This window comes from Asterias rubens, chromosome 6 (genome assembly GCF_902459465.1).
Source record: "Asterias rubens chromosome 6, eAstRub1.3, whole genome shotgun sequence".
NCBI lineage: Eukaryota > Metazoa > Echinodermata > Asteroidea > Forcipulatida > Asteriidae > Asterias > Asterias rubens.
Window position 1 is genome coordinate 2,242,367 of NC_047067.1, and position 16,156 is coordinate 2,258,522.

Consider the following 16,156-nt stretch of genomic DNA (forward strand, 5'->3'; position numbering starts at 1 on the left):
TCACCTAATTTTCAGGATTAGCAAACAACAGCTGAATACCTGTAACAAGCAATGTGCAACCTATGGAAATTTGGTTGGGTAATCTTGTTTTTATCCAGGAAGAAATTTCACGCGAAGCAAATGTTTGTGCTTAGCAGCTCTATGAAATTGGGCCCAGGTTAATAGGGAAGGTTTATGTTGAAGGCCAAGGGATCGTCCAAAATGATTAAACCAAAATGTTTGCGTTCGTACAAAGAGTAAGGCAGTGGAGGGGGGTTGAATACCACATAGGACTTTAAACAGATGTTTAAAAAGTTGATAGATAAATAACCTGAGTCAGCTTCAAGTACTTCTTGGGGTTGGGAAGGGGGTCTGCCGACGATTTCACAAAACTCTTCCTAAGTTAGTTAGGACGAGTTACTCGTCCTAACTCGAGATGAGACGAGTCCTAACTCTTTGTGAAATCGACCCCTGATCACTTAAAGCAATGCTCTCTGTACGAGCTGGAAACTGTTGATAACTTTGGATGATTCAACATAGAACATTCATTTCACTATTTCAGTGCACGCTTTTTGTATTGCATTTTGAACCTAAAATGCCTAGAATTGTTTTTCTTTTTTGAAATTCTGTTTTGGAAAATAATAGAAAAATCTTTCTAGTCAAACAAAATATATCTTGCTGATTTTTGCTACCGTGGTACAATTAAAAAGTCAATATTATTATGCATTAGAGTGATTGCCCTCGCAAGATAACTGTCTGTTATTGGTCACGTAAGATATTGGTTACAGGTTGGATTGATGGCACTTTTTGAGAACATAAAATAGATTGTACATGTACGATACTGGCACTTTCGGAATACTTATCTTAATATAGATCATACATGTACGATAATGTCGTTATGGAATACTTGCAGGAGATCATACAGGTTCAATAATGGCGCATGCAGAATACTTATAATAAAATCGTACATGTTCGACCTTGGCACTGAAAGATTTAAGTACTGAAGCTAGGCATACCTGGAAATTGAATTAGTTAAAATATGTTCACAAAAACTTGTCTTCAGTTTGATTTTACTTTTTAATTTATACACTAAGATTCAGAGTTTGACTTTTTTAAAGTTCTTTAAAATCAAATTGTTTTTGTTTGTTTTCTTTTTTTTTATCAGAGATTGTTTTTACTTATCCTTGAATTTTCACAAAGAAGTGAATTTATAATTAACATTAAATCATTTGAATCGGAAAGATATCTGAACATTGAAAACAAAAAAATTTATTTATCACTTCATTTGTTGCAAACGAAAACTTTGATAGTGCCTGTAGTCTATCTGTCAATCTGTCTGTTTGTCTATCTGTCTGTTTTTCTGTTATTTGTTTCAAGTCTATTGCTCTTCATGCCAATTCAAACCAGACAGATGCTCCCCCCCCCACGCCAATGTTTTTTGCTTTCTCTTTTAATACCTATGAAATAAATTCAGATCATTATTCTCCCACAATAAAGAAATATTTTGGACACGTTATTTGCAAACAAAATATTCTGGATATCCAAAACACATATTTATTTATTGAAATTATTTGCATAAAGTTATTTCCAATAGTAGAAAAGGTACATTAATAAATAGCCAGGTAGATCATAGAAAACATTTAAGACAACAACAGTAGTATCCCAATAAATAATAAAACACGGTAAAAACATTCTCAAATATATGCATCCATATTTACAGTTGAAAGAATAACTGGTATAATTAGAAAACAAATGTACCGGTAAACATTAAAATTAACATAATCCTTTTTTGTATGTATTTCATTTTATTTTACTTGTAAAAGGGGTGGGTTTTTCCTGCCATTTCTGTAGCTGATTAAATTTACATGTTAAAGGAAACTATACCTTAGGTTTATGGAACCGTTTTATTATTTTAATCTTATATAAATATAGACATCTACAGTCAAACTAACCGGTGAAAATTTGTTTCAAAATCTTGTATCTTTTTTTTTGAGATATCGCAGACTATCTGGAGAGGTTATGTCCACACAGGAAGAATAATCCATTATTGGAATACACAACCTGAGAAACATTTCAGGCCGAATCTTTTTTTTTTTTCTAGATTGAAATGGTTTTGAATCCCTCTCTAAAACTGCATTTCTTAGAAGGGAATCGTTTCTGAAGATGTTATACAATATTAACAGCTTCAGTGCGTCTTATCAAGTAAGTTTTTATGGTAATTAACTTTGGGAGTAATTACCAATGGTATATTCCCTTTAAAGAGAAGACAAACGGATTGAGCTATTAATTGTTTGTTCAACAAATGTTTTTCCCCAAAAGTTCTTAATTATTAAAAATTATGACAAGAAAAAGACTTATATTGCACTTTTCTTTTGTTATCAATGCATCCATCATTTAGTTATGATTTTTATTTTGTGTTGAGCAATCTTCCTCAATCCGGGCCCGATATTATGGCTCTGACTTACCGTGGAATTCTGCGCTTACATCCCTCAGAATTATGTGCTGAGTGCTTTATACAGGGATCAGTAAGCGCAAAATTTGTGGTCAGCAGGGTCATGAAATACGACCAAGTTCTATGTTTAATTTTACCCTCTTTACATGTAAATCTTTCTTAACACAATTCAATTAGACAAACCAATAATACTATGAGTAAGTCATTCCAGTGTAGATTTTAAAACGGCAAACTTTCCTCTTGTTTTGAAGTTTTATTTTTGCAGAGCCATGTACAAAACGTCACTGCTTTTGTTTAACTTGTTCCAATATCCACAAAAGGTAACAAGCTAGAGAAAATAATATCGCCTATAGTTGAGTAATTGGTTTATAGAACAGCGCCCTCTATCATGAAGTAGGGTGCCATTGAAAAGTAATCCAAAAGCCCATGTTATGTTGTAGTGCTGCTATTGGTGGTAATGTTTCCCCACATCAATCCGGCATGATGTCATGTTTACAAAGGGCCAGACTTTTTGTTTCTTCCTGGGGTCTAGCCTTGTTGGTTTTGGCATGTTTATCTGAGTGGTATGAAGGCAGTATGTCACAAGAAGTCTGCAGAAATCTTCTGTGAGGGACACAGAAAAAAAATGTCTTTGAGGTTAGACAGGAGTAACACTCGATTCTTGATTAGGACTCCCAGCTTTTTTCACGGATTTTTTGTTGGTCAAACTCCATCCTATAGTTGTGGGGTCTTTTTACTTTGTTTTCCATAGGAAAAAGGGTAAAACATAGTATGAAAACAAAATTGTGTATTTTTAGTTTCAATGGTCTTTAACAATAGGAATGAACTTGAAGGGCTGTTCCCATGACGATCAAGCCACAGTGGATGGCTTCGGCTCTAAGTTTTTAATTGGTTTAATTGTGTTTGTGTGAGAGAAACTCATGTGGACAATTGACATGGTTTAACTTTAAATCGGTCATTACAATGCATATAATAATGTTTGTTTGCTTCTTTTCTGTTGTAAACAGAAGCGGTATTTCAATTTACAAAAACAAAACAATGAGAAGACGAAAAGAAAGACTTGTTCCTGATAAAGCTTATATACAAATAAATAACGAATCGTTTGACAAACCATACCGAGTTTACCCGAGTTTACCCGTAAGAAATGTTTTGTACAATAATTAATTGGTAACATTGCAGAATTGGTTTTTGCTAACAAAACAGTTGCTTGCAGTGTAAGCACTTAATGTAATCCACCATGACCATTAACATATACTGACAAACCTGTAGAAGTTTGAGATCAATCAGCCATTTTGGGTCATGAGAAAATAGTGAAAAACCTATGACATATTTTGCATGACATCAATAAAAACATTTTTTTTTATCTATATCTCATCAAATATGACATTTCAGACAGAAATATTTCAAGGGATGTTTTCTACTATCATCATAATTAGACCGTGTACATTTTATGTAAATCTGTGATCTAAGACGAGTTTTTGTTTTACCAATTCTGTAATGTTCCTTTTAAAGGTTTATAAAAAATGCAAACCAAGTTTTTTGAGAATGCCACATGTTAGTTTTTTTCTTTCTAAGAGATCGATGTGTACAATGTCAATGATGATGATGATTTGGGAAATACTTGGTTCCCAAAACCATCTTTTCCCTCTCGATCTGTTCCTTCTCTTGTTTTTCTCTCTCGGTCATCTTCTTCATCTTCATCCTTCTATTCTGGTACCAAATCTTGACCTGTAGAAGGGTTAGGTGAGATGTGGAAATATAGAAGAGGCAAGATGGAAAAATAGAGGTTTATTTGATGTAATTAATCCTAAAGTGAGTACACTGTTGGTTTTCCGTTCGATCTCTACAGATGCATAAAGTATCGCCCACTATATAGGCTCTGGTTTCTTTTAGTAGAAATTTTGCATTGTACACTGAAAAATCCTAATTTCTTATAGCAGAAAATGATAATTTCGAAAAAAGGACTTTATTTGAACGTGAACAATGTTTTTACCCTACCAGATTTTTGGAAAATGGGTTGTCCATCCTTTTGTTCAGATATGTAAAATGGTGGAAATGTGCACGTTTAAGTACGTGCCACGTGCAACTCTCAGCCAATGATAGTCTTCCCGGTGACGTCATAAGGGGTCTACTCGTTGAACTAAAGTGCGGTGAAAATGCTAGGCATGTTTTGTGTGATGTTATATGCGGGAACTGAACCCCGCCCACCCCCTGCACGTGGATGTAAACATGATGATAAACAACCGAACGGTGTCCACTCACTGGGCTACGAAACGCCGTTGCCACAGTTTACATTTTCAGAAAAAAGAGTGTGCTGGGGTCGAAACGTCAGGACATTAACTGTTTTTTGCAGTTTACATTTTGCAAAGAAATTCCTGCTTTGTTTTTGAACGTCATTTAAATTTAATTGAGCCCTTACACCTGTTCACAGACAAATAGACGACAGGGCAGAAGAAGACAAAGGAAATGCCTATAGACAAGAAAGAAGTACAGGTTATTCATTTAGACCGGGCAAAAATCGTAGTTAATTAATAAATTTATTTGATAAATTTAAGAGATTTAATAAATCACTTAATACCTGTCTCTCGGATAAGTTTAAAACTTCCGCCAACCTCGATCTCCGGTCTCGTGTCAAGTACATGTTATCCTGAAACTTCTTCTCCAGTTCAATGATCTGCAGCTTGGAGTACGGTCTTCGTTTCGCCCTCCTTGGGTTCGAGGTTACAGCCGATACCCATACGGAAGACGGCGTGGACGAACCTATGAAAGATAAAATTGTTTATTGTTAGTGTTTAAAAGTACAAAAAGATTGAATTGCGTCAAAATTACCATAGACAAAAGAAATTGCTTATTATAGACCTTTCCAACAATACTTATAAACAAACTGAGCTTGTTGCCATGGGATTCTGAATGTTAGTAATACAAAAAATAACTCATTTGCTTTAACCAAATTCTAAATTTTCTACAAACTTTCAGTTAAATAAAACACCTCTATCCAATGATTGGTTGTTTTGTTTCTAAATAATTCAATATTATGGTTGAATAATTGTGTAGCAATGATACAAACATAGCTTTCTGGTGTTTTTTCCCATTTTTTTTTTCCATTTAGGGCTTTCCATAGTTCTCCAACTTTAAAGTTGGTAAAACTTTGGGCTGTTAGACCTTTCTATAATTGCAACGTCACAGCCCGAGTTTTGCCAACCGAGGTTGTTAAATTATAGAAGGCCATAAATGCAAAGGAAAAAAAAACCACAATTTGTAGTAATTTTTCACAAACATTCAGAAATAGTGTTGAATTTGTTGGAAATAAAGCAACGAACCAGTTGACGTATTTTTTTGTTATTGGAAGTTAAAAAAAAAAATGTCAACCATGACCATTTTTTGATATGATGGACGCCATTTTGGACGCGATTTGTATCCCGTTTATGCATAAACGGGTACCAGCCAAAACATGTATTTTACTCTGTGAGCATTGACTAGGACTGGACACCAGCTGTCAAATTTAAAAACAAATGTGTGTCCTGTTATCTGCTGAGGCTGAATTAAGGCCTGTTTTGTGGACCCCACATTGTGGCATTTTGTATGGAAAGACCATGTATGAAAGAGATCAAAGCGTACAGAGGAAACAGGGAGTGGACAGAGAGGAGGGTACAATACGAGGGTTCTAGGGGTTGGGGCTTGCTGGAATTAATTGACCTAAAAATTCAGCTGAGATTAAATTATTATTCATCTAGATAACATTGATAATAACGAGTCGGAAAACACCGTGTAAAAACAACAATAAGTTTCTAAACTACAACGTGCGCGATAGTTCAAACGGTCACGAGAATCTGGTTCGGACCTAAAACAAACTTGACCGCACTAGACGGTCGTTAAAAACTACTTCAATAATGGTGTTTGGTCATAAAAGAGATTGTTTTCAAGTCTAGTGTAATGAAGGTATAGATAAGATAGGATCAAAACTTTCTTATTTTAAACTGGCGAAATTAAAAAAGTAGGTCAGACAGGCTGGTCAGAATCAGTATATTATACAACTTTTTAAAAGTGATTCGCACCAAATTCGCACCAAATTATTAGCGTAATTTCAAGGCATGTCCATGCAATCTATAGTGTTAGTCGTGTTTTACGCAAACGATTATGTTTAAAGTCACTGGACACTATTGGTAACTACTCAAAATAATTGCTAGTATAGTTTTTGAGAAAGAGGTAATTTCTCTCTTAAATAATAATGCTTTAGTTGAAATCTTGTATTATGCATCTGAAAGCACAGCAAAGTAACGCAACAAGGGTGTTTTTTCTTTCATAATTCTCTTGCAAATTTGATGACCAATTGAGCCAATTCACAGGTTTGTTATTTTATGCATGTTTGGACACTATTGGTAACTACTCAAAATAATTGCTAGTATAGTTTTTGAGAAAGAGGTAATTTCTCTCTTAAATAATAATGCTTTAGTTGAAATCTTGTATTATGCATCTGAAAGCACAGCAAAGTAACGCAACAAGGGTGTTTTTTCTTTCATAATTCTCTTGCAAATTTGATGACCAATTGAGCCAATTCACAGGTTTGTTATTTTATGCATGTTTGGACACTATTGGTAACTACTCAAAATAATTGCTAGTATAGTTTTTGAGAAAGAGGTAATTTCTCTCTTAAATAATAATGCTTTAGTTGAAATCTTGTATTATGCATCTGAAAGCACAGCAAAGTAACGCAACAAGGGTGTTTTTTCTTTCATAATTCTCTTGCAAATTTGATGACCAATTGAGCCAATTCACAGGTTTGTTATTTTATGCATGTTTGGACACTATTGGTAACTACTCAAAATAATTGCTAGTATAGTTTTTGAGAAAGAGGTAATTTCTCTCTTAAATAATAATGCTTTAGTTGAAATCTTGTATTATGCATCTGAAAGCACAGCAAAGTAACGCAACAAGGGTGTTTTTTCTTTCATAATTCTCTTGCAAATTTGATGACCAATTGAGCCAATTCACAGGTTTGTTATTTTATGCATGTTTGGACACTATTGGTAACTACTCAAAATAATTGCTAGTATAGTTTTTGAGAAAGAGGTAATTTCTCTCTTAAATAATAATGCTTTAGTTGAAATCTTGTATTATGCATCTGAAAGCACAGCAAAGTAACGCAACAAGGGTGTTTTTTCTTTCATAATTCTCTTGCAAATTTGATGACCAATTGAGCCAATTCACAGGTTTGTTATTTTATGCATGTTTGGACACTATTGGTAACTACTCAAAATAATTGCTAGTATAGTTTTTGAGAAAGAGGTAATTTCTCTCTTAAATAATAATGCTTTAGTTGAAATCTTGTATTATGCATCTGAAAGCACAGCAAAGTAACGCAACAAGGGTGTTTTTTCTTTCATAATTCTCTTGCAAATTTGATGACCAATTGAGCCAATTCACAGGTTTGTTATTTTATGCATGTTTGGACACTATTGGTAACTACTCAAAATAATTGCTAGTATAGTTTTTGAGAAAGAGGTAATTTCTCTCTTAAATAATAATGCTTTAGTTGAAATCTTGTATTATGCATCTGAAAGCACAGCAAAGTAACGCAACAAGGGTGTTTTTTCTTTCATAATTCTCTTGCAAATTTGATGACCAGTTGAGCCAATTCACAGGTTTGTTATTTTATGCATGTTGGGAACAGTGAGTGAGAAGACTGGTCTTTGACAACTACCAAATTATATAAGGCCTTATCATGCATTCACAAGGAAGCAGTTGAACCCAGTTCTTACCTTCGAATACACGCTTAATTATTTTTTTTAAAGTCCTAACGAGAACAAAACCCCACACTGCTTAACATATACATGTACTTCAGTTTGTCAATGTGTTTCTTTTCATCTTCTGTGGTCTTACAGCAATAACAAAAACACACAGTTGTACAGCTGTATTGCCTACCATCCGTGCCTGCCATAATGATTCAGCAAGCGTGTGATTAGCCAACCGTGTCGTGGCGTCTTCAAAACGTGTGGTACCCGTATATTTTAGCTTCATTGTTCCACTGAGTGGTTTTAATGCACTGCGCATACAGTAATACAAATCAGCCTATGTCTGAATATTTATTCAGTTCAGAAACTGGTTAGATATTCTATATACAGAAACAAATACATAAAAGTAAAATACAAATTGGAACAAATTCTGCCCACATTAAAGTATCATAATAATTTCAGCATGCCATAAACGGAAGAAGAACCCTCGAAATCTATTGTGTTTACAGATAATGCGTTGTAGCTATTTCATCCTTTAACTGAATCCATTTTAAAAACTGATAATTCAACTGTAGTTGGTGTCGTCCACGCTGGTAGATTGTAAATGCGTTTTCCGTAGTGGGGTTAGGGCCATATAATACCTAAATTTTGAACCACCGCTAGTGACCGGAAAGTCACAAAAAATGTAAACATATGCCATGATGTCTCCGTGAAACACCACAAACGGTAAATGAAAACGTGTATATTATTCACAATTCTTGTCTCCAATGATTCAACTTTACACGCAGGCAAGAGCGCAAACTGGCGGTACCACACGTTCTGTACGAAGAGATTTAATCCTACTCGTTAATCGGCCGTCCAGCTGGAGGTCTCCTATCTTTTTCCATTGGTCAGACAGGGGCATTGTCAGAGTATTCTTTTGTTACTCAGCGGTTTTGCGGGTCGTTCGAGCTCCTTCTCTTCCTTCCTCCATGCTCATCGTAACAACCTTAAAGCTCTGACTTAATTTACAAATAATGTTGGCCTCGAACAATGGTACAAGCCACTATTGGTAAAGGGCTATACAAGAAGAGAACATTTAAAGTGAAAATAACTCAGGGGAGCTGAAAGTAGGAATTGCTGGCCCTCCTAAAACAAACTGTATAGGTTGAGGGAAACGTGCACCAGGCAAGGGGTTCCAAAGAGATGTGTCTGGTCTACGTAGAATAACGTTGTTGGAATGGCCCTGTGTTCTACTTAAAGGCAGTGGACACTATTGGTAATTGTCAAAGACCAGTCTTCTCACTTGTTGTATCTCAACATATGCATAAAATAACAAACCTGTGAACATTTGAGCTCAATCGGTCATCGAACTTTCGAGATAATAATGAACGAAAAAATACCCTTGTCACACGAAGTTGTGTGCATTTCGATAGTTGATTTCGAGACCTCAAGTTCTAAACTTGAGGTCTCGAAATCAAATTCGTGGAAAATTACTTCTCTCTTGAAAACTATGGCACTTCAGAGGGAGCCATTTCTCACAATGTTTTATACCATCAACCTCTCCCCATTACTGGTCACCAAGTAAGGTTTTATGCTAATAATTATTTTGAGTGATTACCAATAGTGTCTACTGTCTTTAAGTTAGGAAAGTGGATGTGTGATGTTGAGAAGAAGCTAGCCTGGTGTCACGTTCATCCACCAGCCCAATAGCGACTAATATTAAGAGGAAAACTTGTAATTATCCAAAGGTTATTAATAAAGGTTGAATGTCATTATACAAAAATAATTAGTACGCCACGCTGTTGCTAATTCCATTTTTCATTGTCTAATTGCTTTCGTACAGGCTCGTAATGTTGCGGGTTGTGGGTGAATAATGACCCCATTCCTCCTCGTACAATATGCGTCATCTTTTTTTACAAATCCACCCGCTTTTTCAAGTTGTCTGAACATCCACGACTAAATAAAACGGTGTATATTTTAGTTGGCTAAGACTTTCTAGATGCAGCCTACCCCACTGATGATTGGGAACACACGTGCAAAGTTCATCGCTCGAGTTTTTAAAAAACTGGGCGAAGCAAAAATTTAGTAAGTTCTGTACATTTTCAACTGATTAGCCAAGTACATTTTATTCATTTATATCTTGTAGGAATGATGTGCCAAATGACAAAAACATATAACTTTATATTAAAGAAAACCATAACATTACCAAAGATACTCTACTAGCTTATTAAAGCAATCGCACAACATCGGTAAACAGTATTGTCCAAAGGCCCACACTTCGTGTATCACAACTTATATATAAAATAAAAAACCTGTGAAAAGTTGGACTCAATCGGTCATTTTGACTAGGATGTGATTTTAACCTGCGATTTGTTGATGAACAAATTGTTTGTGTCTGCGATTTTGTCGCTGGTGTATGTCCCCCCCCCCCCCACCCCCAATATTGTAAAAAGAACTTGGTTCAAAAGAGGGCGCTACCAGAGAAAATGTCTACACATTTCGCAACGGGGAACAGAATCTCCGAGGGGAGGGGTGGGAGGGGGAGGTAAAAGATCTCCTGCCACACCAAATAGTTCACACGTACTACGGCCTGTTTGTCAACCTTTTCCATTGACTATCAAGTGTACACAATTATTATCTGACATAAATTATTATAGTGAGGCCATCAATTCATAAAATTATTACAATCACCACTCAGCCGACTAAAACAATAAAAAGTGAACAGCACTCCTAAGTTATATAGTCTTAATTTATAACTATTATAAAGTTAAATTGAATTGTAAACAAAAATCTTAAGTGTGTAAAATAATACCTCAGACATAAAATATAATGAGAATTGGAAAGGCAAACACACAAGTTTTATGTTAAAGTGATTAAAGGTGATTGAGGGCGTAAAATTGTATATGGATTATTTTTTGCATGGTACCGGTGTGATATCGTTTACAATCGTGTGTATCTTCCAGTGTCAACCTTCAGAGCTACTTTTGTTTGACCGGGGACAATGTCCATTTATTTTTGACTGGCCTTGTGTGAAATCTGAACAGTGTTTCTAAATCTGAGAGTTTTTGGTTTTAGTCAACCAAGGCCAAAAACGCTAGAATCTTATTGTTTAGCGTCCTGCCTTGTTGGAAAAAGGAAGGACTTTATTTATATATATTTTTTTTTAAATGGCCGCCCGAAACATTTTTTTTTAGACAACCGTCTGTGCTATTTTTCACAAATAGTTTTTGTTTAAGTCAACCAAGGCCAAAAAAAACCCAGTATAATCTTATGTTCAGCACCCTGCCTTGTTGGAAAAAGGAAGGAGTTTATTTTTTATTTTTTATTTTTTAAATGGCCGCCCGAAACATTTGCTATTTTTCAAAAAAACATTTTTTTTTCGTCAGAGTTGGTTTAAACACGTTTTTTTTTAAGGTTATATTTGTTTACTTTGTTGGCCTAAAGTCTTTCTGATTAATTGTTTGTTGAAATAGAATGTCAACTTCATTGATCACCAAATTTTCGCTAAACACTGAAGGCCTACAACCATGACAGAGGTGTACATGGTTTGGGGTTAAAGGCAGAGGACACTATTGGTAATTGTCAAAGACTAGCCTTCACAGTTGGTCAGGATCTCAACATATGCATAAAATAACAAACCTGTGAAAATTTGAGCTCAATCGGTCATGGAACTTGCTAGATATGAATGAAAGAAAAAAACATTCTTGTCACACGAAGGTGTGTGCGTTTAGATGGTTGATTTCGAGACCTCAAGTTCTAAATCTGAGGTCTCGAAATCAAATTCTTGGAAAATTACTGATTTCTCGAAAACTATGGCACTTCAGAGGGTGCTGTTTCACACAATGTTTTATACCATCAACCTCTCCCTATTACTCATCACCAAGAAAGGTTTTATGCTAATAATTATTTTGAGTAATTACCAATAGTGTCCACTGCCTTTAAATTCATTTTAGCCATCGGGGTACAAAGTGAGGTGGGGATTGGGAGGATTGAAGGCTTGGCAAATTGGGAGGCGGGTCTACAATGAATGGGCCTGGGGCATCCCCGACCTATTGTAGCTTCGCCTCTGCCCACATATGTATTTATTAGCATGTAACATTGACCACTCCGTCCCTATACACAACCTCCAAGCCACCACGGACCGACCGGAGCCCGCTAGCTCTCACCGATAGCCGTTGTTATTCAAAGCAAGTTTGACGGGCGAAATTATTGGCGATCAACACTGCTACCCTACCCGTATAATTTCCTTATTCGCTCGCTGAACGTTTCAATAAAACAACAAAATACATGGCTCTTGAAAAAGCCAAGCCATTTATCCAAACTTTATTCTAGGTTCTGTGAGAATGCTGTTGTTTTCATTTGTACTTATATTGGGTCGCCCGGTTTCATTGAAAGCTATTATCTGCTAAAACGCGAATAACCACAAACAAAACAATTTACAAGTCGGGTATGATTTATGTCTACACCTCCATTGCCCTTTTCTAACTTATGCCGATATCTTGGTCTGCGAAAACAAATAACAAAATAATTGTGTAAGTTTGATGTGAATTCTCATAATGAGCAAGAGTTGCCACTGCCACATCAAGTAATATTAGGCCTAACTGCTCAAACATTAAGTGTAAATCACAATGAAATATTCAAAGGAAAGCACATAGTTGTTTAAAACGAACATTAACAGTGACAATGAAATCTCCTTTACTGTCTTCTTCATCATCCACTTTTAGATTGTATTATCATCCTATGATGTAATTTAGATTGAAGTTTATTTTTGTAAGTAAAAAATATGTGTTTATTGGTGCTGCTGTACATGAACCGCATGCGGTCCTGAGGTTCATGTAGTTGTTCCTGATCATGCTGCTGCTGTTGTTGCTTTTGCTGTTACTGGTGCTGATGATGATGTTGTTGTTGTTGTTGTTTTTGGTTGTGGTAGTGTTGCTGCTGCTGCTTTTATTTTTGTGGTAACGATGATGTTGTTGGTGTTGTTGTTGTTGTTGTTGTTGTTGTTGTTGTTGTTGTGTTGTGTTGTTGTTCAAGGTGATGATGATTCGCCCTGGTATTGGATCATTTGCATATCAAAATTTATGGGATACGTATGCAAATTAAAATAGTCTGGCTACTTTTCGAAATATACATCTTCGTCATTATCTCATAGTAGGGTACCAGATTTAATAGCTTGTTTGTACATTGTTGGTTGCCGGCGGCTGGCTGTACTATGAATATGAAACATATTATAATATTGTAAAGTCGTTGTCCAACCAGGGTCCAAGTAAGGAGTTTCCATCCAAGAGTTTACTATTGTAAACATGGTTGAAAATAAAGTAAACCACGGGGACGAGGTTGGTGTTTAAAGCACTTGAACAAAAACAGCAATTTGAAAGTCTTATATATAGCGTACGTATCTACCAACAAATTACTAAAGGCGCTGAGTATTTATACAAACTTTCAGAAATAATATATGTTATTGAAGCATGGAAGTATAGAACATGAATTCTGAGACCCAATTATGTAGCACCTTATAATGGTTTACAAGGTGCTACGGTGCATTCAGCAGCCACAGCCAGGATCAAATTTAAGAGGTTTTAAGTTTTTGTTTATGAGTAATGATTAGTTTTTTTTGCGGCGCACTCGGCAGCCAATGCCAGAAACACCGGGGCAAACCATTTCTCTTAACGATAAGTGACTGCATTAACGCACGGGACTAACGGCTTTACGAAGGAGGAATGAAGATTGGCTAAGTGTCTTGCTCAATCAAACATGTATCATAGGACTCGATTCCAAACCCTGCTGAACAAAACAGTTTGACTTCTCATAATAGGACTCGATTCCAAACCCTGCTGAACAAAACAGTTTGACTTCTCATAATAGGACTCGATTCCAAACCCTGCTGAACAAAACAGTTTGACTTCTCATAATAGGACTCGATTCCAAACCCTGCTGAACAAAACAGTTTGACTTCTCATAATAGGACTCGATTCCAAACCCTGCTGAACAAAACAGTTTGACTTCTCATAATAGGACTCGATTCCAAACCCTGCTGAACAAAACAGTTTGACTTCTCATAATAGGACTCGATTCCAAACCCTGCTGAACAAAACAGTTTGACTTCTCATAATAGGACTCGATTCCAAACCCTGCTGAACAAAACAGTTTGACTTCTCATAATAGGACTCGATTCCAAACCCTGCTGAACAAAACAGTTTGACTTCTCATAATAGGACTCGATTCCAAACCCTGCTGAACAAAACAGTTTGACTTCTCATAATAGGACTCGATTCCAAACCCTGCTGAACAAAACAGTTTGACTTCTCATAATAGGACTCGATTCCAAACCCTGCTGAACAAAACAGTTTGACTTCTCATAATAGGACTCGATTCCAAACCCTGCTGAACAAAACAGTTTGACTTCTCATAATAGGACTCGATTCCAAACCCTGCTGAACAAAACAGTTTGACTTCTCATAATAGGACTCGATTCCAAACCCTGCTGAACAAAACAGTTTGACTTCTCATAATAGGACTCGATTCCAAACCCTGCTGAACAAAACAGTTTGACTTCTCATAATAGGACTCGATTCCAAACCCTGCTGAACAAAACAGTTTGACTTCTCATAATAGGACTCGATTCCAAACCCTGCTGAACAAAACAGTTTGACTTCTCATAATAGGACTCGATTCCAAACCCTGCTGAACAAAACAGTTTGACTTCTCATAATAGGACTCGATTCCAAACCCTGCTGAACAAAACAGTTTGACTTCTCATAATAGGACTCGATTCCAAACCCTGCTGAACAAAACAGTTTGACTTCTCATAATGGTTGTTGTTACACCACATTTCACGATGAAAAAGTGCGTTAAAATGCAATATTTCTGTTTAAAACAATATTGAATGGTTCCATTGTCTATCTTGTTATGACAAAGGGAAAACTTATTGCTTTCAGCTTTGTAGTTAAGAGCCAGGGTCCAATTTCATGGAGCTGCTTGAGCACAAAAACAAGCCAAACACAACCCAGATGCTTACCAGAATAAGGTTACGAGCCATATCTCTGGCTGTTTCCTGCTTACATTTTCTAAGCAGAAATAATTGTTTAAGCAAGAGGCTTGCAGCCAGCCCAACCCGAGGAGCTCGCATGGGGCGAAACCTCACATGAGAAGTTCTCTCCTTCGTGGACATGCCGAAACGGGACCCGGCTTCGGCTGCGCCGGTGTGCTGCGTCTTGCATGCTAGATCGGGTCATCACATGACCAATATCACTGGGCAGACTCGAGATGTCGTATGACCTCGTCTTATTTAATCATACGGATTGCTGAAAATATTACTTTAATCGCTTTTTATTTACCTGTTACGGAGAAAGGGTAACTACTGCTCCGATGGCCTGCCGACGAATACACAGAACTTGGTGTCGACACTGCTGCCGTGGTGTAGTTGTCTCTTGGGTTCTGATGGCTCGACCCTGCCGCAATAGCTGCCGCTGCAACCGCCGCTGCGGCCGGGTTGATAGGGGTCGGTGCAGCCGGAGTAGTGAACGGGTTGTGGTATCTCTGGTGTGGGTTGCCCGTACCGAAGTCGAAGCTATTCCATGCTGAGAAATCATCACCGTAAGGGGAGATACCAGTCAGGGAGGATGAAGCCCCAGGATCAAGGTTGTTGTAATACGGGTATCGGCACGGTATCGGGATGGGTTGATGGGTCGATGGTGAAGAGATGGTATCCCCACCCTTGGTGTAAGCGCTGCTCATCCCACCCCGGGTGGAAAACAGTTGAGACCCGGTAGTCTCCGCCGTGGTGGTCGCCGACCAAGTATCAGAGTTCCACTGCATTATTATTATTATCACCTAATAACAACTATAATATTATACACACCCCAAACACAAATAAAACAAACCCCCAAATAAGCTACCAAGGTTTATAGTGCAATAAACGGTAAACTCCAAGTATATACTTTAGTGTCTGCGATCAAAAGTTATAGCCCGTAATTCGATCGCAAACACATCACGAAATACCCGGTGCAAA

At 36.8% G+C, this 16,156-nt stretch overlaps 1 protein-coding gene across 1 annotated transcript; it reads right to left on the minus strand.

Annotated features, from left to right (window-relative positions):
• Nucleotides 1-3,866: 3,866 nt before the first annotated feature.
• LOC117291642 (homeobox protein Hox-D9-like) lies at nt 3,867-16,142 on the minus strand. The gene is made up of 3 exons (XM_033773484.1): nt 15,483-16,142; nt 5,010-5,191; nt 3,867-4,159 (listed from the first exon to the last, which is right to left on the minus strand). Exons 1-3 carry the CDS (start codon nt 15,961-15,963, stop codon nt 4,025-4,027), a joined length of 798 nt encoding a protein of 265 aa, XP_033629375.1. The 5' UTR covers nt 15,964-16,142; the 3' UTR covers nt 3,867-4,024.
• Nucleotides 16,143-16,156: the final 14 nt, after the last annotated feature.